The sequence below is a fragment of the Kazachstania africana genome, chromosome 1 (assembly GCF_000304475.1).
Source record: "Kazachstania africana CBS 2517 chromosome 1, complete genome".
Lineage (NCBI taxonomy): Eukaryota > Fungi > Ascomycota > Saccharomycetes > Saccharomycetales > Saccharomycetaceae > Kazachstania > Kazachstania africana.
The window spans coordinates 1338709-1365878 of record NC_018940.1 but is presented as its reverse complement, the minus strand read 5'-3'; the positions used below and the strand labels follow the sequence as shown (position 1 = coordinate 1365878).

The 27170-nt window shown below is 36.4% G+C and overlaps 13 protein-coding genes across 13 annotated transcripts; 6 read left to right on the top strand and 7 right to left on the bottom strand.

Moving 5' to 3' along the window:
* Positions 1–3: 3 nt before the first annotated feature.
* On the bottom strand, positions 4–3609 carry SPP41 (Spp41p; the record flags this gene model as incomplete). Its single annotated transcript, XM_003955194.1, has 1 exon — positions 4–3609. One exon carries the CDS (start codon positions 3607–3609, stop codon positions 4–6), a length of 3606 nt encoding a protein of 1201 aa, XP_003955243.1.
* Positions 3610–3816: 207 nt separating this feature from the next.
* KAFR0A06720 (C2H2-type zinc finger protein) lies at positions 3817–4524 on the bottom strand (the record flags this gene model as incomplete). Its single annotated transcript, XM_003955193.1, has 1 exon — positions 3817–4524. The coding sequence occupies one exon, from the start codon at positions 4522–4524 to the stop codon at positions 3817–3819; it is 708 nt and encodes a 235-aa protein (XP_003955242.1).
* A 765-nt stretch (positions 4525–5289) lies between these two features.
* GLO1 (lactoylglutathione lyase GLO1) lies at positions 5290–6207 on the top strand (the record flags this gene model as incomplete). The annotated part of the gene is made up of 1 exon (XM_003955192.1): positions 5290–6207. The coding sequence occupies one exon, from the start codon at positions 5290–5292 to the stop codon at positions 6205–6207; it is 918 nt and encodes a 305-aa protein (XP_003955241.1).
* Positions 6208–6267: 60 nt separating this feature from the next.
* Positions 6268–7659, bottom strand: KAFR0A06700 (uncharacterized protein; the record flags this gene model as incomplete). Its single annotated transcript, XM_003955191.1, has 1 exon — positions 6268–7659. One exon carries the CDS (start codon positions 7657–7659, stop codon positions 6268–6270), a length of 1392 nt encoding a protein of 463 aa, XP_003955240.1.
* A 964-nt stretch (positions 7660–8623) lies between these two features.
* KAFR0A06690 (Zn(II)2Cys6 transcription factor) lies at positions 8624–11617 on the top strand (the record flags this gene model as incomplete). The annotated part of the gene is made up of 1 exon (XM_003955190.1): positions 8624–11617. One exon carries the CDS (start codon positions 8624–8626, stop codon positions 11615–11617), a length of 2994 nt encoding a protein of 997 aa, XP_003955239.1.
* A 711-nt stretch (positions 11618–12328) lies between these two features.
* TMA10 (Tma10p) lies at positions 12329–12586 on the top strand (the record flags this gene model as incomplete). The annotated part of the gene is made up of 1 exon (XM_003955189.1): positions 12329–12586. One exon carries the CDS (start codon positions 12329–12331, stop codon positions 12584–12586), a length of 258 nt encoding a protein of 85 aa, XP_003955238.1.
* Positions 12587–12799: 213 nt separating this feature from the next.
* KAFR0A06670 (uncharacterized protein) lies at positions 12800–13474 on the bottom strand (the record flags this gene model as incomplete). The annotated part of the gene is made up of 1 exon (XM_003955188.1): positions 12800–13474. The coding sequence occupies one exon, from the start codon at positions 13472–13474 to the stop codon at positions 12800–12802; it is 675 nt and encodes a 224-aa protein (XP_003955237.1).
* Positions 13475–14264: 790 nt separating this feature from the next.
* RPL38 (60S ribosomal protein eL38) lies at positions 14265–14501 on the top strand (the record flags this gene model as incomplete). The annotated part of the gene is made up of 1 exon (XM_003955187.1): positions 14265–14501. The coding sequence occupies one exon, from the start codon at positions 14265–14267 to the stop codon at positions 14499–14501; it is 237 nt and encodes a 78-aa protein (XP_003955236.1).
* Positions 14502–14681: 180 nt separating this feature from the next.
* PEX30 (peroxisome biogenesis protein) lies at positions 14682–16010 on the bottom strand (the record flags this gene model as incomplete). Its single annotated transcript, XM_003955186.1, has 1 exon — positions 14682–16010. The coding sequence occupies one exon, from the start codon at positions 16008–16010 to the stop codon at positions 14682–14684; it is 1329 nt and encodes a 442-aa protein (XP_003955235.1).
* A 357-nt stretch (positions 16011–16367) lies between these two features.
* Positions 16368–17093, top strand: CWC24 (U2-type spliceosomal complex subunit CWC24; the record flags this gene model as incomplete). The annotated part of the gene is made up of 1 exon (XM_003955185.1): positions 16368–17093. The coding sequence occupies one exon, from the start codon at positions 16368–16370 to the stop codon at positions 17091–17093; it is 726 nt and encodes a 241-aa protein (XP_003955234.1).
* A 276-nt stretch (positions 17094–17369) lies between these two features.
* On the bottom strand, positions 17370–21698 carry MMS22 (Mms22p; the record flags this gene model as incomplete). Its single annotated transcript, XM_003955184.1, has 1 exon — positions 17370–21698. The coding sequence occupies one exon, from the start codon at positions 21696–21698 to the stop codon at positions 17370–17372; it is 4329 nt and encodes a 1442-aa protein (XP_003955233.1).
* A 212-nt stretch (positions 21699–21910) lies between these two features.
* On the top strand, positions 21911–24052 carry BUD6 (formin-mediated actin nucleation enhancer; the record flags this gene model as incomplete). Its single annotated transcript, XM_003955183.1, has 1 exon — positions 21911–24052. The coding sequence occupies one exon, from the start codon at positions 21911–21913 to the stop codon at positions 24050–24052; it is 2142 nt and encodes a 713-aa protein (XP_003955232.1).
* A 192-nt stretch (positions 24053–24244) lies between these two features.
* EST2 (telomerase reverse transcriptase) lies at positions 24245–26836 on the bottom strand (the record flags this gene model as incomplete). The annotated part of the gene is made up of 1 exon (XM_003955182.1): positions 24245–26836. One exon carries the CDS (start codon positions 26834–26836, stop codon positions 24245–24247), a length of 2592 nt encoding a protein of 863 aa, XP_003955231.1.
* Positions 26837–27170: the final 334 nt, after the last annotated feature.

The window sequence follows — 27170 nt, the reverse complement described above, 5'->3', positions numbered from 1 at the left end:
TATTTAAATGTTGACCTCAATATTTGTCAACTGCCTAATATTAGTATTATTATCGTTAGCCGGAGGATTTTTAGCACTCAATTTTCTCTTCTTCGTAGGCCTATCTGTGGGAGTAGCTTCCCTTTTAATGACTTCAGCATTTACTTCAGCTTCGATAGCACGCGCTACATCTAATTTGTTCAGTGTGACCGCAATTATATTTAAAAACTCATTTTCGGTCACTTGTGTCGTAGATGAAGTATTATTATTCTTGGTGTCATCACTTGCATTGCTTTGGGCTAGATCTTCCTGGCTGAATTCACTTTCCAAACATTTTTTCTTGAAGTTTTCTTCGATCCATTGATTTTTTTCGGCTTCTTTGTCGCTATCAAATAAAGCACTGGCATTCTTTCTCAATCTTGAACGTAGATCATGCACCCAATTTCTTATAACATTTGCTTCCCTCCACTTTCTTTTTCTTGCCTTTCCCAATTCTTTGTTCAAGATAACCAACTCATCTTCTGTCAAATGCTTTTTGGCTCTCTTTAGAAGGGCTAATCGTCTGAAGCCTACATTAGGTACACTAAAGGAGTATAGTAGCATACTTGGTGATTTTTCATTGTAAGGTTTCATCTTTTTGTTTTTTGAAGGTTTATTAACCTTATTTGGGGCTTCCTTTTTCTTAGGAATTATTTGTAAAGGAATAGGTACAGGCTCTATTTTTGTAATTGGAACAGGAGGCACGAGTCCATCTAGGTTCAAGACCTTGTTCAGTCTTACCTTACGTTCTATAGGTTTTGTGACGGATTTTTCGTTATCTAATTTGGGAATTAAATCTTTAATTGTTGATGTGATAATGTTGCTAATATTTGAAGCGGTCTTCCCATCAATTTTAGAGTCACTATCAGCACCAGCAGTGACATCTACATTAAATTGCTGTTTCACTAATGTTTCTACAATATTTTCTACCTTAATGGTGGGTGCTGTTTTAGCTTTTGTCTCCAGGTCAGTAGGCTTCAATGGTATGTTTATCAAACCCATGACTTTGGGAGCGCCTTCATCCATATTTTCATCCTTAATCCTTACAATTTCTTTGGTGGGCACTATCTTTCCAATATTATCATGCCAAGGGTCTTCTTTCGAAGCAATACCTTGTTTTGTATCCCTTGAATTATCTTCAGTGTTTGATATAGATATCTGCTGTTTTATTTCAGTTTCCTTCTTCGCTTGATTATCGAAGCCTGCGGCAATATTTGATTGAGTTTCTGAATTTTCAGCATTTTCGTCTTCAACCAGGATCGGATTACCAGCATCATTTGAACTTGACAGATGCTCTCTATCACTAGATGTATGAGAATTTTCTCCTTGTTCTGATTCGATCTTATTGCTCTCTGAAACCTTTTGAGAGACCGAAATGGGCTCGCTCTTTTCTCTATTATCTGTAATTGAGACATCATTAGAGGCAGGCGCTTTTGTCGCAACGGTTTCGTTCCCTGACTTTACAGGTGCCCTAGCCAAGGTGAAAATTGGTATGCTTGGTACATCCGCTTTTGGCGCTGTTGCCATCTGGCTATTTTTCTTTCTAGCGCTGAGCAATGATGATGCTATGGATTTTTTTGTGTGTTCCAATATTGTCATTAAATGTCTGGTTGTCTCCTCAGGTGAGGCACCGTTGTTCACCTTATTTCTGGCAGCAATTTTCAATGTGTTAATGATTGGGGCAAGTATTGATGGCATCAATCTATTCGTGAAAGAAAGGTCTTGCGATTTAGATGGGATAGATTGTCTAGGCGCTTTCGTTACAGTTGGCGGTAAAGAAAGAGGGGGGTATAATGGTAGCATCCAAGGAGGATGAAGTCCAATTCTATTTTCTTCGTTTTGCTCGTTCTTGACTTCTATAGTTTTCATAGAATTGATTTTATGATTTTGTGAAATGGGAAGCTGCATAATTGTTCCAGCAATATCCCGGATATTATGTTGAGATGCAAGTTTTGTCAACGCCTCCTCTAATTTTGGCTGTAATGAAGAGTTTGAAGTTCCATTGAACAAAGGAATTTTCTTTAGTTTAGACAATGGAACTTTCTTCAATTTTTTGGTCTTCTTCTTACTTACTTTCTTTTGCTTCTTTGGTTTCAGAGCTTCTTTCTGCTTTTCTAATTCTTCTTTCTCTTTCCTCTTAATCAACTCTTCGGGTGTCCATCTTCTATAAGGTTTTTTTGGTTTCCCCTTTTTGGTTACTCTTAGATCATGGGGATAAGGTGGACCGCGTGCTACAATTTCCTCCAGTTCTTTTCTTTCACTCTCAATTTTTTCCTTTGCTTGTTTCTTCAACGCTTTTTTCTCTTCACGTATTTTTTGTAGCTCATTTTTAAGTGTTTGTCTCTTCAACTTATTCTGTTTTATTATTTTCCTCTTGGAAATGTTGGCAACCTCTTTAACTGTTCTTAAATAAATTTTTTTCAATACCGCTTTTTCAGGCAACTTTGGTTTTACCTTCAATTGTGGTTTTTTAGCTGGTTCTTTTGGCTCCTTGACCGGCTTGACTTTCGTTTTAACTTCAATATCCTTGATAACAACCTCTCTATCCTTCTTCTTTGTGCTTGTTGATTTTTTCTTCCTCGATTTCTTGGAAGTTGGTTTCGACAACACTTCTGGGACGTTCAAATTCTGCAGACCTTTATTGAATTCCTCCATAACACTAGAATCAACAGCCTTATCATGGGGTTGTTCCTGAAAGGCTATGGCCATAGCGTTTTGCATAATTTGATTTAAATCAAATGGTTCTTCATTAGGTGGTTCATTAGTAGGTGCAGTAGATTCGTCATTCAAAGAAGTATTAACTACTTGATTCACCATGTCAGCTAAAACCTTTGAAAATTCGTCATCCTGGGCAGCGGGAGGAGTCTTCTTTGGTGCTCTCTTCTTCTTTGGTTTCTTTGGCTTATTTGAAGGTCTGAAATAAGAGGCATCAGGTAGTTCAGAAGGGTCTATAGTAATTTTCGGTTTTTCTGGTGCTTTCTTCTTCTTCTTTTTTGGCTTGGCTTGTTCTGAGCTTGCCATTAATTCTTTTTCAAAAGCTTTTAGCGTGGCTTCAACCAGTGCCTGTGTGTCATCATCGTTATTATCTGGCTGAGGTTCCTTTACTTTACGATGCTTCTTCTTTTTCTTTTTCGATTTTTTTGCAGGCTTTGATGGAGCTTCAGTAGTACTTAGACCTTGTAGGGATTCCAAAATAGCTTTCCTTAGATTTTCATCATCCTGGTCCAATTGTTCATTACTATTTTCTTCATTTAACAGACCGTTTTGTAACAGCTGAGCCCACTCTTGCTCTTGGCCATCGTCGTCATTATCGTTATTATTATTGCTATTGCTGTCATTGCTATTATTAGCAGTAGTAGTAATAGCAGTGGTATTTTCATTATTGTTATTATTATTCACGTTATTATTATTATCATGTTGTGGCAACTCGTCGATATCTTGTATTGCATTCGCGACGGCGTCTACTAAGTCATCGTCGTTATTGTTAAACTCCGGCAGCTCCACATGGTGTTCCTGCTCATTATGAGAACTGAGCAGGTTCCCAATCAGCTCGTTGAAGTTCAAATCTTCTTCATTGTTAGAATCAGACATGTTTGAGCGGTTGTGAAGGGTCTCTCGTAGCTTAGTTTATCTATACTTAAAGTGACCTTCTTCAAAAAATTTGTTTTTTTTCTTTTATTTATCTCGTTATTTTGCATCAACATTTCCGGGTAAACAGATTCAAAAAAAGCAAAGTTGGTATAGTTCATCGCGTCATTAATTGAGATGTGCTCATAGTACTATATTTAATATAATCTACTATACATCTGTATTGAAATAGTCATTATACATGTTGAGGTATTCGATCGTCCCTTTCATGGTGTTCAGACAAACCGTAGTGTCTACGGTGTGACTTTTTTTGGTTGGTTGTTGAATAAAATAGTCCAATGGATATTTAGAGATGTCTATTGGAGATTGTTCCATGTCTAGAGGTAAAGGTAGCTCTTTATCCTCATCCATGGATATGTATCTGTTATTGGGTAGCTGTTTCAATTTGGTATTGAGATTACGAGTTTGCTTCTTAACATAATTTGAAGGTAATGCAGTACATTCTCCACTTTCTATGTGTGTTTCCACCCAGTGATCTAGGTTTTGGAAGAACTCGCCGCACTGTGCACAATGTCCAGTGGATTTATTACGTTCGTTCTGTTTCACACCTTTAGGATATAAAATATGTCTAGATTTGAGATGTGTCTTGTACGTGTCTCGCCTTGAAAATCCACCGGAGTTGTGGCATTTCAATTCAGATGGCTGATGTTCGTTGTAAAAAGGACAATGGTAAGCCTTTTCAATGGAATGTTTCTTTATATGACGAGTCAAATAACCTCTTATACGGAAGGAAGCGTCACAATAATGACAGACGTACATCCCATTTGTCTTGCTCGTCTTATCTGAAAGCGGCGCACTGGACTTGTACTTATACTGGGTACCTGCTACCATCATATTACCTGACTGTGCTCCATACATTTGGTTTGCTTCGTTGTATACTTATTATTACTAACTGCTTTCGAGTCCAATTTTTTTTTTCTCTTTCTCTTGTGTGAGTCGGTGACCGTTGCTGGTGATTGTCTTTCACAGTGTATAAAAAATTGTAATTGGCTGCTGAGACTCGGTCACTGAATGTGTGATATGGGGATCTCTGTTGGCAGATGGACTGATTTGCTCGAGCTGATACGGGTCTTGGTAGCCGGTACTTGGGTATATAGGTTGCCCTGTTGGTGCGAGGGGGGGTTGCGGAGATGTCTAGTTGGTCCCTGACACTGTCTGACGCCAGAGAAAACGACTCTGTTTCAAAAGAACACGAAGCTTACATTGCAAGATGTATTTAACCTGGGACCTGCATATGTTGCAGTTAATAATGTGAGAGAGATAGATACTTTGTAAGTAGCTTAGATATGGAGCACAACATGCTAGTTGTCCTGGTCTAGAGTCTTCCTGTAGAAAACAGTACCACCATTTTGCCTAGCCCATGCTGGGTTTCCTCCGATTCGAGTAAACTGAAGCAGCACCTTCCTCTACTATTCACATAGTCTCCTTCCCTGAGAATCACTTGACTGCTCCGATTTTCTCCGTTCCCGTGCCATTTTATTCCGCCCCAAGTCGTCTCACATTTTCTTACTAACAGCTGGGTAACCCACACGCAAGCTCATATGGGTATAAATAAGGCTCAATGAATTTCCGTATTGAAAATGAGGTCGAGCAAAAAAAAAGGCATTATAGGACATCGCAAAGATGAGTTACTTTCCTCACGCTGTTAAGAGTGCCGTTGCTGACGCTTCGTTGGTATTCAATCATACATGTTTACGTATTAAAGATCCACAAAGATCAATCAAGTTTTATACCGAATGTTTTGGTATGAAATTGATCAAAAAAATGGATGTCCCCATGGGTAAATTCACCAATTATTTCCTTGCCTTCCAAGAAGGTTCTGTCTTTGACAGAGCAGGTGTCCTAGAATTGACCCACAATTGGGTTACTGAAACTGATCCTGGTTATAAGATTAATAACGGTAATGAAGAGCCACACAGGGGGTTCGGTCACATTGCATTCGCTATTGATAACATTGAAGACGCTTGTGCTAAATTGGAAAGTTTAAATGTCAATTTCAAGAAGAGATTGGTCGACGGTAAGATGAAAGATATCGCCTTCGCATTGGATCCTGATAATTACTGGATTGAAATCATTTCTTCCAATAAGAATAAAGATTATAAATTTAATCACACTATGTTAAGAGTTAAAGATGCTACAAAGTCCCTTGAATTCTACCAAAATGTACTTGGTATGAAACTGATCCAAAAAACCGTTCATGAAAACGGTAAATTCACTCTATATTTCCTTGGTTATCAAGATCCAAAATCGGTCGATCACAAGAACAATCAAGAAGGTTTATTAGAATTAACTCACAACTGGGGTACTGAATCAGATGAAAGTTTCCATTATCATAACGGTAATGAACAACCTCAAGGTTACGGCCACATCTGCGTCTCAACAAAGGACCCTGAAGCTCTTTGTAATGACATCGATTCTGTTTATAAAGACAAGGTTACTTGGGGTGTTAAATGGAATCAAGGTAAAATGAAGAATCTCGCCTTCATTAAGGATCCAGATAATTATTCCATTGAAATTTTGCCTCACAGTATGGCACTTTGATCTACCTTTTAAGTTGGTATTTATTTATATATCTATAAAATTTAACTATTTATTTTTATCTTAGAATAAAAATGGGATAAATAAGTATGGACAATGTTTCAAGTATTCATCCCAATCCTTGCCGTACTTTCTCTTACATTTAATTTGGTCTCTTACAGCTCTATGAGTTAAGACAACAAAGAAGAAAACTGGGAAAAACCAAGGAAATGGTGACTTAAAACCACACGCCAATCCCCATATCAATGCTTGGATCCAATCTGCAGTGTAATGAATCTTTCTAGCATATTTATACCATCCATCAATCAATAAATATGATCCATTCGAAGTTTTCAAATATTTTGGATTCTTCAACACTTGATATTTGAAATGTGGGAAAGTCTTTCTAACACTTTCATCACCAGCGATTTGTTTTCTAAACATATTCTTTTGGGCATTAGCAGTATCAAAAACGTAATAAGCAAATAAATACACCACATATAACCCAATAGTGTAAACCATATTGAAATTGTATTCAGATGGATCGTGATAAACTAGATATAGAGTGCAGTGGCAGTAAGTGTATGGAACACCTGCAATGTTCCAAAAGATTAGCATGAAACCGAATTTTTCATAGGCCATATCCCATGTTGGAACGATCAATTCTTCACCTTTGGCACATGCATTTGCATATAACCAATGAGCTAATAAAATCACACCTAACTGTGGTGTGACATAGCCGTACATTTCGTATTGTTTGAAACATGCACCAAGTGTGATGAAATACAATGTAAACCAAGGTAATCTAACTTCGAAGAACATTTTCAAATCAAGGATGCCCCATCTTGGATTTAAAGGAGCACCCATGAAGAAATCATAAAAGTGGTTGCCAGTCATTCTGTGGTAGTCACCGCTAATGTATAATGTCCATAGGTACAATCCAATAGAGAATGCGAAGCCGGAGATAATAGCACATGTCATTATTTCACCAAATAAATCAATAATTGTATACAATTTGAAAATGCCAGTAAAGTGTAATAGGAGAACTATGGCATTTGTGACGTAAAAAGTCCACATTGCATTACAAAAATATGGTAACTGCTTACCTTTTAAATGAGTTAATGGTTGACCTTTAGTCCATACACCAGGTAAAGTGTAATAGAAAAAGATTTGTGCGGCCCAGAAAGATAGAAAGATTGTCCATGAATACGAAGATGGATTACCGTGTTTCCTGATAAGTTCTACAAGTTCAATACCGAATTCTAACCAAGATTGATCAGCATTAGGTAAGGCAAACGAACCGTCGTAAAATTCGGCACTCAACCACATGTAGTACATAAGAACGGGATAGAAAATCATGTTGAAAGTGACACCAATTGGCCCACCAAATTCGTATTCCATTTCATTGGGCTTCAGATATTTACCTTGTGGCAAAAAATTCTGCTGTTCCTTTGGTCCAGTAGTACTTGAACTCATTTTGGTTTATACCATCCTGAACCCTGCTTGTTTCTAAATTTTGCCAACCTGGATCTTTAAATAGTAGCAACAACATCGTTAATAACCTCTATTGCCAAGCATTTTTTTCCCACCAGAAACAATTCCCTACGAGCCTTAGGTCTGTTCGAAGAACAAAATTTTTGCAATATTCGTTTAATTTGTGAACGACTAGTAAAGACAACGTAGTAGTCTCGGCAGATACTAGAAAAGGGAAGTGCAAACTTGGTAGATTTTACCATCGCTGTAACTGTTAGGTTTCGCAGTCACAATTTTAGACAATTTAGATTTTGAGATACAATCTGGGTAAACGATACATTATCTGACGAAATTCTATGCACTCAACTGGTATTATTATTAAGACGTTAGCAAAAATTTTTAGTAATAAGTAACCCTAAAAGTGGTTGAACATTGGGCTAGCCTTCGGCTATACATCATGTATCTTCTTCAGATGTCATATGACGTTTCGCTACGAAGTCAACAGGCACAGCAGCACTTTTTGAGATCAAAAAAACTGTCATTTGAAAGACATCTATGAAAAGAAGAGCATCATATTTAGAGCAAAAAAGGTTCATTTATATATAAATATAAGTATTTGTTCTTGTTCGCAGTCGTTTAAACACTTCTCAACAAATTCTTCACCAAACAACAAGTATCTGTCACCTCCATGCCAAGAGCACATCGCACTGGCAGTCGGTGATCTTCTTTTTTCACTACTTTGGAAAAGCGATAGAAATAAGAAGCACAAGACGCTGCGCCCAACTGAGGGAATTTTGCTTGTACGGTCTGGGTTTTCTCGCACGTTGGATGAGTAAGAAGAGCTGGTGTGGTAGATATGAAAGATGGTAAGTTCACTAGATTTACAGGTCATTTAAGTTGGATAGCAAGTTCATAACGCTTGTTGGAGTATATTAAGAGTGGGTGACCGAATCACATTACCGTTTAAATGACTTCAGAGGTGAAAATAGAACAGACAGAGATTTCGAAGAGAAGAAGGAAAGTTAACAGAGCATGTGATAACTGTCGAAAGAGAAAAATTAAATGTTCAGAGACTACACCATGTACAAACTGTCAGATATATCAGTGTAAATGTGTCTTTTCATCCAGTGCATCTCCTCCTAGTAAGCCAAATGGAAAAATTTCTAAGAACGGTTCTTCACGTTTAAAATCATCATCACAGCTTGATTCACTCGGGAGTAAAGTGTCACAGAACAACAGTTTCATAGATCTCGGTCGTATAGATTCCAGTCAGCATGTCTTTACTGCATATATTCCTTCAAAGGCACAATTTGATATAGGATCAGATAAATCGCTTCAAAACCGTACTACATCTCAAAGTCCACCTTCTGGGTCCTTAAACGTGCTTGAAAGAGGCTTATATGAAAATGATTTAGAGAACCAGGAGGACTATAGGAATAATAAATCGCTGCTGGACTATTTGTCCCAAATGCCAAACAAGAATCCGGCCGTGGAACATATGATCGATGATGTTACTGCCAAGCTAGATAAAATTGTTAACATATGGAAACCTAGAATCAATTTCAAGAAATTACCACAGTTAATTACAGAAACAGGATCCTCTAAGTCCATCGAAACACATTTAATTAGAAATAAATACAGGAAGAAACTGTATTTGAGTCGTCTTTGTGTATTTAACTCCTCAGATGTTGCCTTCAACAGTGAATCTGGTTATTTGTCAAAATTGCCACTTGTGGATGAATTATTTGGACTTTATTCTCCAGTTGAACTATTTTCTTTACGTGGTGTTGGTCATTTGATGAAGAAATGTATTATTCAAAAGGATGCTCTTCCATTAGAGCAAACTTTAAAGGCGACAATTTACATCGTTTTAAGATTTTTTGATATGTGTATATTGCATTTGAATGAAGGATGTGTCTCAATATCCAACCCAGTGGAGAACTATCTACAAAGGGAACACATTGGTTATGTTAGTACACCTTCATCAAGTACTGGGCCGCGTAATATATCCAACAATGGAGATCTCATTGCAATTATCATAGGTAAGTTACCACAACCTTTTGTGGAAAACTTGACGGGGGTTTCGACACAAATGCTTTTAAACGTTATGAATGATGATTTGGAAATGTTTAGGCTGTTATTAGAAATGTTTTCTGTTCACAAGAAACATTTTGAGGGAATCAAAACTCAGACTACCATACCCCCCCTGACATTTGCAAATCTAATGAATGGAGATTCGGAAAAGAAACACTTAATAATAAGCTACTGCAAGCTCCAAGACATATTGTTAACTTTGTGTTATAGTTACTACAATTCCACGTTATATCACCTAAGTGAATATAATTCTTTGGAATATCTAGAATTACTACTCAAATTGTTAGATTATCAACAGTGGTTGGAAGAAAAATATGGTTATGAAAAAGTGTTGGAGGTTGCCGTTTCGTCGGCTGTCAAAATTGGATTATCACGTTGGGAATATTATGTCGGTCTCGATGAGTCTATCGCAGAGAAAAGAAGAGAAGTGTGGTGGAGCTTATATTGTCATGAAAAGCAATTTTCTTTTATAAGAGGGCATCAATCGATGATTGATGACACTAAGATGAATTGTTTGCTTCCAAAGGAGTTCAGGGAGCTCGGCTTTATAGATCATAGTGATTTTCTAGATAGAGTGAGTACGATACCGAGGAATGAGGATTTTGAGAATATGTCTTTGGAAGGTATCCAGCGTTATGGGAATCTTGCTGACATTTTGATCGTTAGTGATTTTTATTCTAATGTTCTTTTCAGTGATAAATATACTTCCTTCACGAACATCGGTAAATCACCTGAGCTGAGAATGCGTATACTAAACGATCTGTTACAGCAAACAGATATCACTAGAAGCAAACTACGGAGTGTTAAATTGCAGTGTGGAAAAATTTACGAATTCGTAAAGAATAAAAAGGGCTATTTTGACGGGATGGACACATCTTACCTTATTAACAAGCACATTATTGCAGGTGAACTTCTTTATTGTATTGTTCTAAGGATGTCGATCAATGTTGTATGTCGCTTGACGGAAAGTGAAAAGCCCACAGAGGTTTTAAATGTGTTCAAAGGATATAATCAGGAAATTTATGACATATGGACAAAAATGGGTGAACTACTACTGAACATTGACAATGTCTATCAATCATGGAACTGCTCTGAACCATATCTTATAATTTTCCTTTTAGTTATTACTATCAATTTTGTCGAAGAAAAACCATTGCCAGAAAAGAATATTATATTAAATTTGAGAATTTTTGAAAAATTCGAACCTCTGGCAACTGTTTTGACGACGGAACATGATGGTAGGTCGATAAATACCTTCCAACCATTCAAGTCTCTCGCTGCCTGTATATTTTTCTTAGGAGTTCTGAATAGAATAAGTTTATTGACTTTTATGGATACGAACAATATGGAACGATCACGTTTGGTTCAGGTCCTTGGTGGAGCGGATAGTAGAGTGCAGCAACTAGCTAACGATATATTGGATCACAATTCCTATATCTACAAGTATGTCCTAGACCCTGTTGAAGAAAGTGGTTTCCATTTGAATATTCAACAAATGCTAGAGAATGATTACAAGGTTGCATGTATTGGAAAAGATGGCAATAGCGAACGCAAGCGTAGTGAAAAAATACGTATTTATCCATACACAGCTCTACGACCTGTAAATAAAAGCAGATGTCCGATGACTGAGCAGTCATTACCACCTATGAGCATTTCAGATATTCTTTCGCCGCCCAGTGGTTCCTATGAGAGCCCCTTTAGCAATTCTGACAAGGAATTACGACCCGCTACGAAACTCTCGTCAATGCCTCGCTCTGATACACAATACTATAATCTAGGTACATTGGAGCAATTTATGCATGACACTGATATGAACGATTTATTCAAGACACTTTGGAATGAAGATTTCTCTGATATGAAGTTTTAACACGTCACTCTAATAATACCCCCAAGAAAAAAAATAGACCGCGATTGCTATACTTTATACATAATATATACAGATAATGTCATCTTATTCGTATGGAGACTCCTATTAATTATAAAATCAAAAATAACAATGAAGGGCAAAAATGATCTTGGCATTTTAGTTTCCTGAATTTTACCCCGCAGTTTATTTTTATCGTGCGGGTCTCGAGAAACATTCGCCAATGTTCGAGAAATTGGAAGAGGATTTTTTTGCACTCACTAAAGCAAACTGCCCGATACCACAACAGAAAAACGCGGGGACGGAGAGGCTCAACCCGGAGAACAGTAACAGAGGCCCCGTGGAATGTCGTTAAGAGAACAGGGAGTTGTTGTTGGATGTGGCTGAGATTGACTCACAATTAGGAAGGAATTGTATCATTTTACGGGTGGATTAATACGTAATTAGAAGGTTTTGGAAAGAACAGCTTGTTTATTTCCAATTCTTGATTATGAACACAGGGGGCGGGGGGCTTTCTAAGAGGGGCCAGCAGTCGTTCAATCGAAGTTTACTTCTTCATTAACTCCAAAAAATATATATATAATAGATAAAGTCTCTTGTTACTTTTGATAGAAGTGTCAAGTTATTTCTTTCTATTTCTTTTTTGTCTTGAACGTACCAAGAATAAATACTATCTACACATACAACAAGCCTTATCACATTATCTCATAAAAAATGACTAGAACTAACAAATGGACCATTCACGAAGACAAAGCTAATCCAAAATATTTCACGCATACTGGGAATTTCGGTGAAGCTCCAAACAACGTCAAGAAGAATGGCTCTGGTAAAGGCAATTGGGGGAAACCTGGTGATGAAATCAATGATTTGATTGAAGATAATGAAATCCCACCGATTTTCAACAAGCATAGAAGAGGATCTAACGCTCAAACTAACGAGAAAAGGCTACATGATACTCAGTCACAACATTAGACATTCTACGATTTTCTGCATTATATTTTTTTTATTTGTAATGACCATATATTTTAAATAATGAAACAATAATATTATATTTTTTGTTACTATTCCATGGCTTATTGTAGATGAAAATATATCAATTTACTAATGAAAGGGGCCTTGGTTATGTGATTAAAAAATTGTATATGAATATAAACGTGATCGTCATGAAACTTCTGAGAAATTGATTCAAACATGCCTGGCCTGTCGATAAGGTTGGCTCATGGAGGCTGTTGGAGGTTGTTGCCATGTGCTGCCAAGTTGAGTTTGTGATGCTACATAATAATTGGAATATTGACCACTCATCTGTTCTTGAACTCGTCTCTCCCGCTCTAGTCTTGTATTTCTGTCAACTACCCTTTTAGAAACGTAGTTGTATATCATGGCGGCGTTTCTCGTGGAACATGCATGTAACCATGAAAAGAGTGATCCCAAAAGTGGCACAAGACTTAATGCTAAGTCAACAGCAATATTACCATACATTTTTGCCATTAAGTCTTCCGGTAACTGAAATTTCTTGTTAGCTAATTTAATTAACTCACTATGAACCCAAAACATCAGCAAGGGGCCAATACCGGGGATTAAGGCCAACAATGGAGCCCAACCTATATTATCGCACCAGCAGCAGCATCCACATAGTGATTTATCATGTAAATACGCCTTATTCTGTACAGACTTCCAAGCTTTGCTCTCTTGTTTGCTACATCCCTCAGGAAGTCTTCTTCTCTTGGTTCCACCTCCAGGCCTTTCAGTATAGTACGGGTCCTTTGTAGGCTGGAAATGCTTCGCACTATAATCCTTGCTCAAATCCTGCACATAACCTTGTCCCAGACTTAATGCTGCGCTTGTCGCAAGGCCTGCCATGTCTATAAGATATGTGTGGTGCTGTGACTTATTTCGCGAGGATGAAAGGTTAACCGTTTCACTATAAATAAGACCGCTTGGTAGACACACAGTATTACTAGTTATAAAACATACTTATAAAAAAGTTCTTGGTGGAGGAAGTCTTATACGTCAATAGATCAATCAAATCATGGACCAGACGAAAATAATAATTTCAACGACCGAAAGAAAGACTATAGGGGCGGGACTGCTTAAAGAGGCGATTATTGCAAAGGGGGTAGCAACTTTCTTGTGGCGACGGTCTTCAAAAGCAAGGCAATAATTTACCTTCCTTAGAGTGTTAATTGCTATGTCGTAGAGGACAGTTTCTTAGAATGCAGCAAAGATGCAGTTTATATCATGTGCCCTTTCCTTCAAAATAACATCATCTTAGCCTATATAATGGCTGGTCACTTCATAACAGAAAGACAGTCTCAATATACTAATCAATATGTGGTATACGTCATTTACCAACTAATCTATTGAATAGTTTGTTTGACTGTTAAACCCATTCATCTCAGGCAATACTTTTTCTTTAAATTTTTTTAATTTTATTAAATTTAAAAAATCGCAATAATACTTTCCTAATTGGGATGGACGCAACGCTCACGGGTTCCTAGAATTTGTCAATCTGTTACCGGACTGGCAGAGTCCATCCAGTTGCTGATACTAGGATAGTAATTGCCCCATTAACAGAGTATATATGATAATAACCGATCTGATATTCTTGTCTTAATACATAGATCATATCCACACAGTACGATTGAGAAAAATGGCTAGAGAAATTTCCGACATCAAACAATTCTTAGAATTAACCAGAAGAGCTGACGTTTCTTCTGCTACTGTCAAGATTAACAAGAAATTGAACAAATCTGGTAAGCAATTCAGACAAACCAAATTCAAGGTCAGAGGTTCTAGACACTTATACACTTTAATCGTTAACGATGCTGGTAAGGCCAAGAAATTGATCCAATCTTTACCACCAACTTTGAAGGTTAACAAATTATAATCATATTATTAGTATAAGATTTGAGGATTATTGTTTTTTCTTTCAAATATATTAATATTATATATATATATTTAAGCAGGATTAATCTTCAAAAGATAAATAGAAATTTGGCATTTATACTTTGTTATTTTCATTAGCATTACAATTATAAAAAAGCTATATATCGCAGGCCGCGTTTATTTATTTGGAGTGATGGCTAGCAACTGATCTATTGCGGACTTTTGTTAGAACTTCAGGCTCGTAGTGAGTGTCTTCAGATGCTTCTTCTGAAAGTACTGCAGAAATATCCTCTGTATTGGAAGGGGCGCCTTCTTTGTGTGTATCATCATTGACTAACTCCGCAGTCCTAATCCATCTTCTACGTCTTGTGTATTTAGAAAAGCTCTCATGAGCTGAAGGTTTGTTCCATCCATTATCATAATATATGAATCCGTCATCTATACCAGGATTTTCGTTTGTTTTGGTTGCACCGGTGACTGGAATGGCACCATCATTAGTCAAGTCTAATTTCCAGTTTGCATCAACCCATTTCCACTTCATTGAAGTTTTCTCTTCAGGTAATTGGAAATCTTTTGGCATGGGAGCCTCATTCAAAAATTCGTCAGTCCAAGAAGTACGCTCATACCCCAGCATATTTGGTTTCCATCCAATACCGAGCCATTTTCTTTGATTTTCATACAAAACGTAAGTGAACTTGATTGGCTTGTCGGTGTCATCATTTTCTATAGTTTCTTCAACCTTCTTTTTGATCAATAAAGCAGATGATGCCCTTCTTAATGTGCTGATTCCTCCCATATCTAGCCCTGTCATATAGAATACAAACTTTCTTATAAATTTGAATTTCCATAGTAGTCTTCTTGTCACTTTTGCCCATGGAGAGTGGTAGGTTAATGCAAATATTCCGATGGTTAAAACATATCTTTGAGGGGACATTAGGAGAGATATTAGTAGAATATGAATTGGAGATAGTAATATCGTCGTTAGCATAAGTCTTTCAATGTCTTGTAAAGTGAGACGTGTCAAAGGTGAGAGCAGTAAATCAAATTTCAATGAGACACGCTCCATTATAATGGTGATATCTTCTAATGAAGCCCTTTGACTAACAGCTCCATTGATATATTTATCCAGCTTACAATAACCGAACAATAATGTTACAATGATGATATGACCAAGGTACTTCACAATTGGATGTAAGTATAATAGGAATATCAGATATACCAAACACATCAGGACACTGGGCCATATATCTGAGGATGACCACGTTAATATAGTTAACACTTTATCTAAAATTATCAAATATGGATACAGATTAATCAAAGCTTTTGTTATCATCGGAGGTGTTGAGTTCAATAAAGCAGATCCATTGTCAGATGCTTGAATGTTGGAATTAGAACCATCACTTTTCGCCTTATCTTGGAAGATCTTACTTGTATTCCCACCAATTCTGTATTGATGTTGATTAAGAAACTCTGCCCTCACAACATGATCCTTCCCCAGGTTCTCAGCCATTATTAACCAGTAGCTAAGGATGTCGTTCTTATCTTTGTTGGCAGGTCCATACTAGGGTCCTTCTCCAAATAGCATCCTACAAATGCTTGGCTCAAAGTTTATTTTTTCCTAATTGATATTCGAACCCTAATTTTCATTTACTTCACGTGTGAAGTATCCTAAGGTAGGGTTCGGACCAATTTGTCGACCATTCAAAGGCATTTGCCATGAAGCCCTAGGGTGCATTTCCTGCTGTGCCCGGGATTCTCTTCTTGAATGATCACGTGATCGAGATTTAAGATTATAAATTTAAATAAGCTCATCGATTTGTATAGGCATCAACCGTTGATAGATCAATACATTGCAGTGCTAGCGTCGATGTTCAAGAAAAGAAGCAAGCTGTCTGGTGACGGTTTACAGAATAAAAGAAAGAAATTGGATGAATCAGAAAGAGCCAAAAACAATATTGCCGTGAAGAAAGGTGATTCTGTTCCAAAATTGTCATTGGAGGATGATAACATATTGCCTGATGATAGTGCGTATAAGCTACTCTCGACTGAAAATGAAGCTACAAAATCTGATATACTGAATAATGAACGTAACTTCAAGCAAGCTGACTTCAAAAAAAGTGGCGATAATAATAATGCCTTGATTTCCATTAATAAGAGCAAATTTAATGCAAGTAAACAGATTTTACAGCCGTTTAATGTACGTACCACTATTGTAACAGATTATCAACCAGACGTCTGTAAGGATTACAAACAAACTGGGTACTGTGGCTATGGTGATAGCTGTAAATTTTTGCATTCGAGAGATGATTTTAAAGCAGGTTGGAAGTTAAACAAAGAATGGGATGTTGATAACAATGGAAATAATGACGAGGTTCAAAAAGAATTAGAGGATATTCCTTTCAAATGTGTACTGTGTAACGAAGATTATAAATCGCCTATTGTCACTAGCTGCAATCACTACTTTTGTTCCGCCTGTTTCATGAAGAGAGTGGAAAAAGACTCAAAATGTTTTATCTGTAAAGCAGAAACACATGGTGTTGCTAAGGTAGCTGTTAATCTAAAAAAATATTTAAAAAAGACGGATAGTAGCTAAGTCTTCTTGACATACTCTTTTTTAGGAAACATACCATGTTTGTCTGGCTCAAAGTACCCAGGTAATCAAAAAATGACTATTACTACATTTTCTCCATAATATCCATGTGATACGTTGTTTATATGTCATTCATACAAATATCATCACTAGTATAACTTATTATCTATGTAAGTTAAGTATATATTCCCTTATAATAATCATTAACTGAGATTTTGGCCTTATGGCATCTTTTTTCAGGAGCATATATTAAATGAATGTACTATATGTATATAGTGACTACGTTAGCCCAGTATATGCTGATAATTTTTCAGTTAGTTTAGCAACTGTCAAATCATCGTAAGAATATAGTTTAGTTAAATTATCGACGCCCGCACAACCATTTTTGGTCCAAATTTGCTCTATTTGAGCAGATAGTTCGGGAAGAGGGACGTTCGTTGATTTTTTTGTAAATAAGCAGTAATCCCTTGTCAGTTTCAGTAACTTTTCATGTTCCCAAAATCCATTAGAGATCCTCAAGGCTTGAAGCTGAAATGTTAGGCATGCTTTCTTCAGAATGTAATTGCCACCCTGGATAGTACTATCTGAACTTAGATTTTGACATAATATCTTGTGTAGGCGACAGATAGTCAAAAAGTCTCTCGGCGTCAATAGAGAAAACTCTGCTGATATATAATTATTAATCAAAATCAAAAAATATGCCAGGTACGCCTCTGTATATTTGCGAAAGGATGGGTTCGTCACGCCAATCATGCCTTTTATGATATCCGAAAAGAGTGACATTGGATTCTTAAAATTCGACCCATAGAATAGGGAGGTAACTTTTAAATGATAGCTCTGTAATTGCTCTTCATTTGAACATACGGCGTTCAGATTTTGAAATATGTAGAGAACTCTGACACCATTATCTTTCATAACTTCAATTCGATCTCTGAAAATACTTTTTTCTCTTTCAATATCTGAAATTCCGAATTTTCTTGTCAGCAACGAGAATGAATAGCAGTCCTTAAGTTGATCAACATACCGGCTATTTAGGTATTGGATCGTTTCCTCTACAAATTCCTGATTCAATTTTTCACTTTCGTAACATGCCTGAATATTGTCAACGAATTGTATCATCACATCGAAATATTTTAGTTTATGAAAGCAGCTGAATAGCAGTTTCAAGAAAAAAAGAGACCCTAGCTTATTTTCACAACTAATACTGCCTTCTACATTGCCATTCTCACGTTTAAGAGAAGCTTGTAACAACTTCATATAATTTGTAGAACTTTCTTGAAAATAAAGACTACTTATGAAGCTGAACACAGATTTTTTAATAAGATCGAAAGAGTAGCCATCGCAGAGAAGAACAACCTTGTAGTTGAAAAATATCTTAATTGAAAGATTATCTTCTAAGCCGTTATAAGTATAAAAAGACCACCATGTTGTGGCATCTTTCATAACAAGGCATTTGCCTATGATACAGTAGTAGTGAACCCAATCAATGGAGGTGTTTGCTTTGTTCTTTATTAGTGGAAGCAACGAATTTTGGATCCAGGCTGCTTTGAAAGCGTCAAGATATTTGATATACATCCCCATTAACATGAAAGCGTCTTTGTCAACTGTATCTCTTTGAACCATCAAAACTAAGTTCGGGTATAAGTCTCTCAAAATATTTACTCTGTGTTTCTTCGCTAATAATAAAGATCCAGACAGTTTTTTTAGAAAGTCAGACCAAACCAATTCTATCTCTGGTTTGTTATGAATGAAGTTCTTATAGATGAGAGAAAGATACCTGACTCTTAAAGGTAGATTTTTGGAACTATTGTTTTCTAAAAGAAATATGATACCGTTCAGGAAAGCTTCGTATAATCTTTTCTGGTTTTTCAATTCATGTGATTTTGCATAGCTCACCGTCAATAATTCATTGGCTATTTTTTCGAACCGCTTCTCCAAGTTGGTGTTTGACCTACTGGCTAATATTAGAATCAGATTCATTCTATTAATCAGAGTTGGTGCTGTGTCCTCTTTTGAAATGTCACTTATAGGGATTAGTCTCTCCAGCATTGATTGGGAGATGTTTGAAACTGTCAAAAGCGTTAGATACTTATTAAACATTGTACCATTTGGGATAGATGCCTCCAGAGAGGACACTACATAGTTTCTTTTAGAAAATACGTGTTCCTCAGGGAAATCATTAAATCTACGCTTCTTAAAGATGCGATCATACAATAAGAGAATATCATCGGTGATCGGCCAATGACAAGAACTAATACAGTATTTTGTAAATCTAAAAGATTGTACAAAATCAGTATACTTTTCCTTCACCTCTAAAATACCCCATCTTTCTTGCTTTGTAGGAAATATATTGCAAATTATAAATGAAAGCTGTGGTGAGAACTTTTGTTCTTCCAGCAAGTCCCATAAATCATCTTTCTTCCCCAGAATATCTACAACTGTAGCTAAAATATTATAACTTTCAAAAAAGCATTCATCATCTTTTTGTAAAGCATCTTCATCAAAACGAGAAAGTGCTTTGAAAAAGTGCACTATATTATGCAAAATCTCTGTCTCAATATGTAATTTTTTTGAGTTGGAAATGTTAGTAAATTTTGATATTTGCAGCAGCAGCCATTGGCAACTAGACAACTCATAGAAAAAGATTGATTTAGTTTTCTTTCGCATCTTGTTTACCTTTATGTAGAACTTTTTATGGAATTCGGCAGTGGCTTCATACAAAGTTGGTAAGTTTAAATGTAAGATGAAAGTACTCATAGTTTTGCATGAATCAATTAGCTCCTTTTCAGAAGCACCCACTTCGATAATAGCGTCATAAATTTGATTGATAGTATTGATTGTCTCTAGAGAGTTGAAACGCGAAAGCGTGTAGCTTTTACCGGATATCAATATTCTGGATAAATTTGGAGGATCAATCGCGTTATTGGAATAAAATGCTTCCAAGGCAGGTAGCTTGTAATCGACATATGTAATTTTATCTTCAGGGATATGATCAAATTCAGAACTAACTTTGGAAGCTTTTTGATGCATTGTGATTATTTTGTCACCTAGGGCTTCTACCACGGTCGTGAAGATTGGATTTTTTATGGTCATGTCTGACCTTCTTTTACTCTTTATCTTCTTGGTGTTCTCATCAGATGATTTTTTTGAAAAGTTAAGTCCTAAACTCTGGCCTTTTCTACTATTTATCTCGCCCTCAGAAGTTCTACTAGCCTTCCTATGGACAGTTTGTGGAGTATATCTTGTGATTCTCGGTTTATTTGACGTATTCCTTATTGATATTTTTGTCAAGCGAATAGGTCTATCCTTAGTATGGAAGTAATTGTCTATAGTAGAGGTTCTCCCATTATTATGCCTTCTCTTGTTCCTAGTTTTTCGATGAGCTAAACCGGGGTCAATTTCACCTCTGTTGTACTCACCAGACTCAATGAGATAAGTTTGTCGATCAGATTCTGGTGCTTCAAGGAGGTTATCATCTGACATTATCTCTACAAGGTCTGAAAGAGCATTTTTCGTCCTTGAATGCATCAAGCTTAGCCCTGCTTCGTCATTAACAGAACCTTTATTCGTGGCAATAACTGGTTGCACTTCCAAAACTTCTTCGTCTGAAGAATCCAGCAGTAAGTATTTATCATTATATTTATCTTGATAATAACGATTAACCTCATTGATTGTATCGTTGTCATGCAAATAATCTTTTTGATCTCTCTTTAGATAGAAATCTGCTGGATCGTATTCAATGCTACTGTTATAATTTCCATCAGCGACGATGTCATTCATTAGATCGTCATCTTGGTTTGTTAAGACGGTTTTCACCGTTTTCCTAACTGCAATACCCTTTTTTCCAGTAACTTCATGATTTCGAAGTGACTGCCCGCTATTTTTACTCTTACCTCTTTTCAGTTCTCTTTTCCAGGCCATTTTGGGCAATATTCCTCTGTATCCTGTTTTAACGTTAATTTTTCTACCTCGAAACACCACTTCATTCAATTCAACTTCGTCTTCTGAGGTCAAATTTTGGTCGGACTCTCCACTAGCTTGCTCTGTTACCTCATGTTGCCGTATACTTGAAGATCGCCTATATTCTGGCAAAGTTTCAGTGTCATGCAATTTTTGGCCTTCCTCGAATGACGAGCTGCTCTGCTCATCTGCGGTTTCCCACTGTAGGTCGCCATTGAGCGTCGCCTCTGTCACTGGAGCAGCATCATTGGCGGCTGTATATATCCTATCTGGTAAATTTACTTGGTTGGATACAAAATCAAACGAAGATACATCGAATCCTTCCAGTAATTGCCTATGTTTTATCCTTTCGAGACTATATGGCATCTTTTGGATGGCCTTTCTTTTCCTCAGAGACCATCTAGAGCCTGCATAGGTGGGAAGCTCACCTGCCTCATAATTGGCTTTCATGAGAGGTACATTACCGTCATTTACTGTATGGGATGTCTGAGTAACATTGGCCTCCTCTGTGGCATCTGTATCACCATTCTCGACAGATGAGGTATCTACATCCAAATCTTCGGTTATATTGAAGAGGATATTGGTTGATTGAGCACCGTCATCTTCTGAATCTGAAATTACAACATCAGAAAATTCAGTTATACTCATCAAAGTTGTTGCACATTCATCGATCTGTACGAGTTCATCTTGATATTTACTATTAAAGCGATTTCTCAAATATCAAATTTTGATCTCGCGAATGTTCCGCTACAAGAACATTTAATAAATCAAAGTTGGTTGAAATAGAATGTAACTACACTTGATAACCAAAAAAGGACATCCTAGGAATCAAGGCTAGGGGCATTATCCAGTGATAAGATATGTCAAGCAGTAATGAAGAGTTATCGAGGTCGACGTCTAATTCAGTGAGGTCTTCAATGAGTGTGGAAACCACAGTGACGAAGTTGTTGATGTCCACTAAGCATTTGTTGCAGGTTCTAACTCAGTGGTCCAAAGGTGCAGCTACGGGGAAGATGGTTTCTGATGCTTACGTTCAGCTGGGGAATGATTTCAAACTGGTCACAAAGTTCTTTACTCATTCAGATATCGATGTGTCAGATCTAGGAGATGTTCCCATGGAGCTACGTAAAGTACTAGAAGTGACTCTAAGAGAACCAGCTTCTGATGACACTCTGAATAAATTTCTTCCTAGTATAAGGACAATTATTGTCAGCCTCTTGGACAGGCTAAAAGTAAAGCAAGCTGAGTTGAAAATTTTGAAACAAGAACACCGTGCATTTAGGAATAGCCATAAGCAAAAATCATCTGTATCTACGGTGACTATTTCGCCTACCTCATCTATATCGCAGCAAAAACCTTCCAATGTAACGGGCTCGAACGATCAAATACAAAAAGGTAGTAAAAAGGATACTATTGAAAATGAACAGCCGACTAACGGATCGCAAGATACTGAGAATCAGGATAACAGAGGCTCTAAAGATGAAGATGCTTTAGCACAACTTAAAAAGGGAACCAATTTAGAGAGACGAGCATCAAAAAGATACTCAGCATATCATATGGCAAGATTGACAAATCAGTCCACAACCGAGGCCGCAGCTGCGGCTGCTGTAGCTGCAGCCTCAGTTCCATCATCAGTATCAAGTACATTGTTGCAAGTACCAAAGGACGACTTTAAGACATCGGTGGACTCCAACACAGAAAAGAAAGCTGCAGCTGGCAATGATGCCATGGAACAGGAAGACACTTACACCCTGTTTTTAAGTTTGTATGACAAAACTAAACGCTGTCACATCCCAAAAATAACCACAATGAATGGGTTACGTCTTTTATTTGTTGAGTTATTTGCATATTCTCCTGGAGGTGATACTTTCCCTGACATCTATGTACGTGACCCCAATTATTCGGTCTTCTACGAACTAGATGAACATAGCATATCTAACTTAAAAGATGGCTCTATTTTGAAGCTTCGCTTGGAATCTGAGTCTACTTCAGCAAAGGATACAATATCAGGTATATCGAAAATTATAAAAGAGGAAATTATGAAGTCACAGAACGAAATTTTAAATAACCTGAAAAGTTATAACGCATTTCCAGCTATAGCACCTGCTCTTTCAATAGAAAGAACACCCTCTAATGGATCTGCTGCAAGCAGTGGTACTTTGAAAAATGTCAAGCATGAACTTGCAATAATCAAGCAGTTACAAAAAGATAATAAAAGCGAAATGGAGAAGGTAGTGCAAAATATCATAGGTAAAATTAACAAATTCAAAGAAACCCCAGTCGTTTCCGCTACTGGTTCAGCAAAGGCATATATGGAGAAGTCTCAGTCCGAACTTGGTCAAGTTTCAGATGGTTTATTGAGTCGGGTTGACGATTTACAGGATATCATTGAAATTCTTAGAAAAGATGTAGCGGAACGTGGTGCCAGACCTTCAAAGAAGAAACTAGAATCCCTAGCAAAAGATTTGAAAAAGGCAGAAGTAGATTTGAATAAAATGCAGCAATTCATTGATACTGAAAAGCCGCAGTGGAAAAGAATTTGGGAAGCTGAGCTTGACAAAGTCTGTGAAGAACAGCAGTTCTTGACATTACAAGAAGATCTTATTATGGATCTTAACGAAGATCTGAACAAGGCACAAGAAACATATAATTTGATTGACCTATGTTTCCAAGAGCAAGAGAAGAATCCCCAAAAAGTAAAAGTAAATCCAATTTTGCCTATTCTGAAACCAGGAACATTTGGTCAAGTAAGAGAGCAAGTTATGTTAGCGGTCCAATCCATTAATCCAAATTATGATAGTAGAATAGATGCGCTGGAGAAGGCAGAGAAACTGTGGGAAAAAGAAAAGCAATATAAAGAAGATACTGCATTTCGTGATGAATTAGGACGTTTTGTGGAAAGTTCAAGTTTGAAGAAGTCAGGCGGGGTAGAGGAGATTGAAAAGGTTAGGAAACAAAAGGATGAGGAAAACCTCCGTGCAGTCTTTGGTACAAACATTTAGGATTTCAAGGTAATTTTACTGGCCGTTGGTTTTTTGAAGAAAATATTATGCATTTTTACTGTAGCAGATTAAACCAGGCTTAGGCATTATATAATTTACGTAAATTTCTCGAAGCTTCGATATATGAGAAAGTATCTTTTGAATGGTAAGAGTCATGTAATAGGAAGTTTGGGTTATAGGGACAAAGAAGTTTTATGTTTCATCATTTTTTACAATCTTTGTGGGGTTCCATTCAAGCCCTAATTCCAAATGCCCTCCCAAATGAGTGATCATGTTTTTACTGGATGAAGGTGATGTTAACAGAGTTTTGAAAAATGTAGAAGTAATAATAAAACGTGCATTATCTTCAAATATGTCTCGATTATCTGATATCTTTGAATGAGTTACGACAGATGCTATTAGAGATTCAAGAAATTTGTTAAACGTCCCTAAATTAGGCATTCTTTCTTTGAATGATGTCAGAAAAATCTCCGCTATATTGCGCGAAATGTGGGTTATTTGTAAAAGAATTGTTTCTGCAGAATTGATTTCATCGCTCAAAGTATTGAAGCTCAATCTCATCTCGAATATAGTTTGCAGCTGCGCAAAAATTTTCGCCGTAGACTTTGAATTTATCACAGTGACATTTAGATAGTCTAGATGCTTCCAGACTTCTAATGATTTAATAGATATGTGAAGGGCACAGAATTGTATGGTAGCAATTTCTTGTGAAGAGGAATCAGACGTCATATTTTTTTCTGCCTTAGTATGTGCATTATATTCCTCAAATCCAATTAATGAAAGGGCGTTGATATCAGCAATTTGATATCTGTCGGTAGAAATAACAAGAAAATCATCAGCCAGTTTCAATATCAATGTTTCTTGGCCAGATTTCGTTTTGAAGGCCTCATAATTTTCCAATAAATCGTCATAGAAAATATCTACTAGTAGTGCAGATAAACTTGCACCTTGAGAAAGGCCATCTTTTCTCAGATAGCATTTATCACCATACCAAAGCGCAGTATTCAGAAGCTCTGTTTGAAGAATGTTGAATATATCATCACAACTGAGATACCTAGTCCAAATATTATCTACATATATTTCGTCCTTACCAAGTCTGGGAGCTTCATTCACGTAATAATTTGTCCTCAGAGACTTTGATTTAATGTTACACACTGTACAAGACCGAATGAAAAAACCATTCTCATGCTTCATAAGACGTTGCAGAATGGAAATTAATTTTTTTCTTAAAATTGAATCGTAACAGGAAGCAATGTCAAACTTTATAAAATAAAGCATTGGTACAGTTTTATATTTTAGCAAAAGCGTTTTTTTGAAGCTTGAAATGTAAGTTGGTATTTGGGAAGAGGAATAAACTTTTGGAAACATGGTCTTTCTTTTATTTCTCAGATATTGTAAAACTTGCTGTACTGGAAGAACAAAGTTTTTGTGATTGGCCTTATATTTTGTATGCTCTTCATAATCCGATCCTTTTGTTTGAACTGCTATTATGCGGAATTCACCCTTGGCTTTTTTAGGAACAATTCGAAGTCTGCTGTGGTTATAATGAGAGAAAATATAACTACTATGGTTCCTGCAAAGTGTATTTTCTTTCAAGTATCTTTGCATATATTGATCTAAAAAAGGTCTAGTCAACTTCTTCCATTGATCGTGTGTAAAATAAATGATATTTAAGCTTGAAGAAACTTCAGTGCAATAGAAGAATCTTATTATAATTCTTGGTATAAGATTTCTAAAGAGCCACAATAAAAACTGTTTGAACATCATACATGTGCGCAAGTGGGTTTTCAATGAGAAGTCATGTTGCTTTCCTGTGAGCCAGTACAGATTCCTTGATCTTACGTTTTCAAAAATTGTTTCTGCTGGCAAGCTACCATTTAGTGGCAATGATAGCAATAACGGAATCTTTGAGAAGATGACTGATTTATTTCTTTTGCTGCCGTAAGCCTCTTGTGGTATTAGTTTTTCTAAAACTAAAATTACCATTTTTAAGACATTTTCTTTTGCTATTTGAAAATCAAGATGACTATGTCTCTCTATTTCATTTTTGGAGCATATTTTCCTCAAAATAATATAATAATTTATATTTTTACAATTATTCTTCAGTATCCTATTCAAAATCTTGTCAACTCCTTTTTTTAATTCTTTAGACAGTTTAGTTTGGTTTAAAGCAAAAATAGAGCTTCTGAGAGCTCCAATTTTGTCATCTGGAGCTAAAAAGTTAAACTTTGGAGAAGCATGTGAACGCTTATGAAGAAAACTTTTGTTTGTGAAAGTCACTGGAAAAGTTACTTTTTCACTTCTCTCTTTTTGCAATTCTGATGCTATAGAATAAGGTCTATTGAATTTATTTCCAATGATTTGAATGAATGTTCCCCTATTGTGTTGAAACACTGAACAATTTATCAATAGGTTTATAAATTTTTCCCTGCCAATAATATTGCCAAGTAATTCCCAAACGGGACCTTTAATGTCAAGCGCATTACCATTAGTACTATTACAGTGTAATATTTTATTCACTTGATTACCTTTTCCTAGATCATAGCCATAACATAAAACGTTATTGAAAAGCTTATTTTGAATTAAAAAGACAATACATTTCTCTATTGATTCCTTATGACTCAGTCTATAGCTAAATTGTGGTATTTCTATCAGGTTTGAGTTTTGAATGACGAAGCAGGAAGTAACGAGATGCTCGAATTCTTTATAGACTCGATGTTGCAACTTGATATGTTCAGTATTGGAGAATAACTCGTCATGAAAAAAGTCCAAAAGGAGCTTCATGTTTCTAAATCATATATTGGTCTTGATGACTTCCCTTACGTTCGAGCAACTTAGTACAAAATTTTGAATACTGCAATTAATGGTTTTTCTTAAGATTTGTTTCGAAGCCAATATATAGAAACGGAAGCTACCAAATTTTTGTAATCATATTCATAGCATAACCCTCACATCACTCATTGTGATGTTCAGTAAGGCGCCTTTTAAATAACACATTTGAATAATAGTTTCATATTGCTTAAGAATACATGTTTAGGTACCTTACAGCGAGCAGTGCTCGTGCAGTAAATATTTCGCTCTTTTCATCTCATTTCAAAACAAAACATTAAAAATTGAA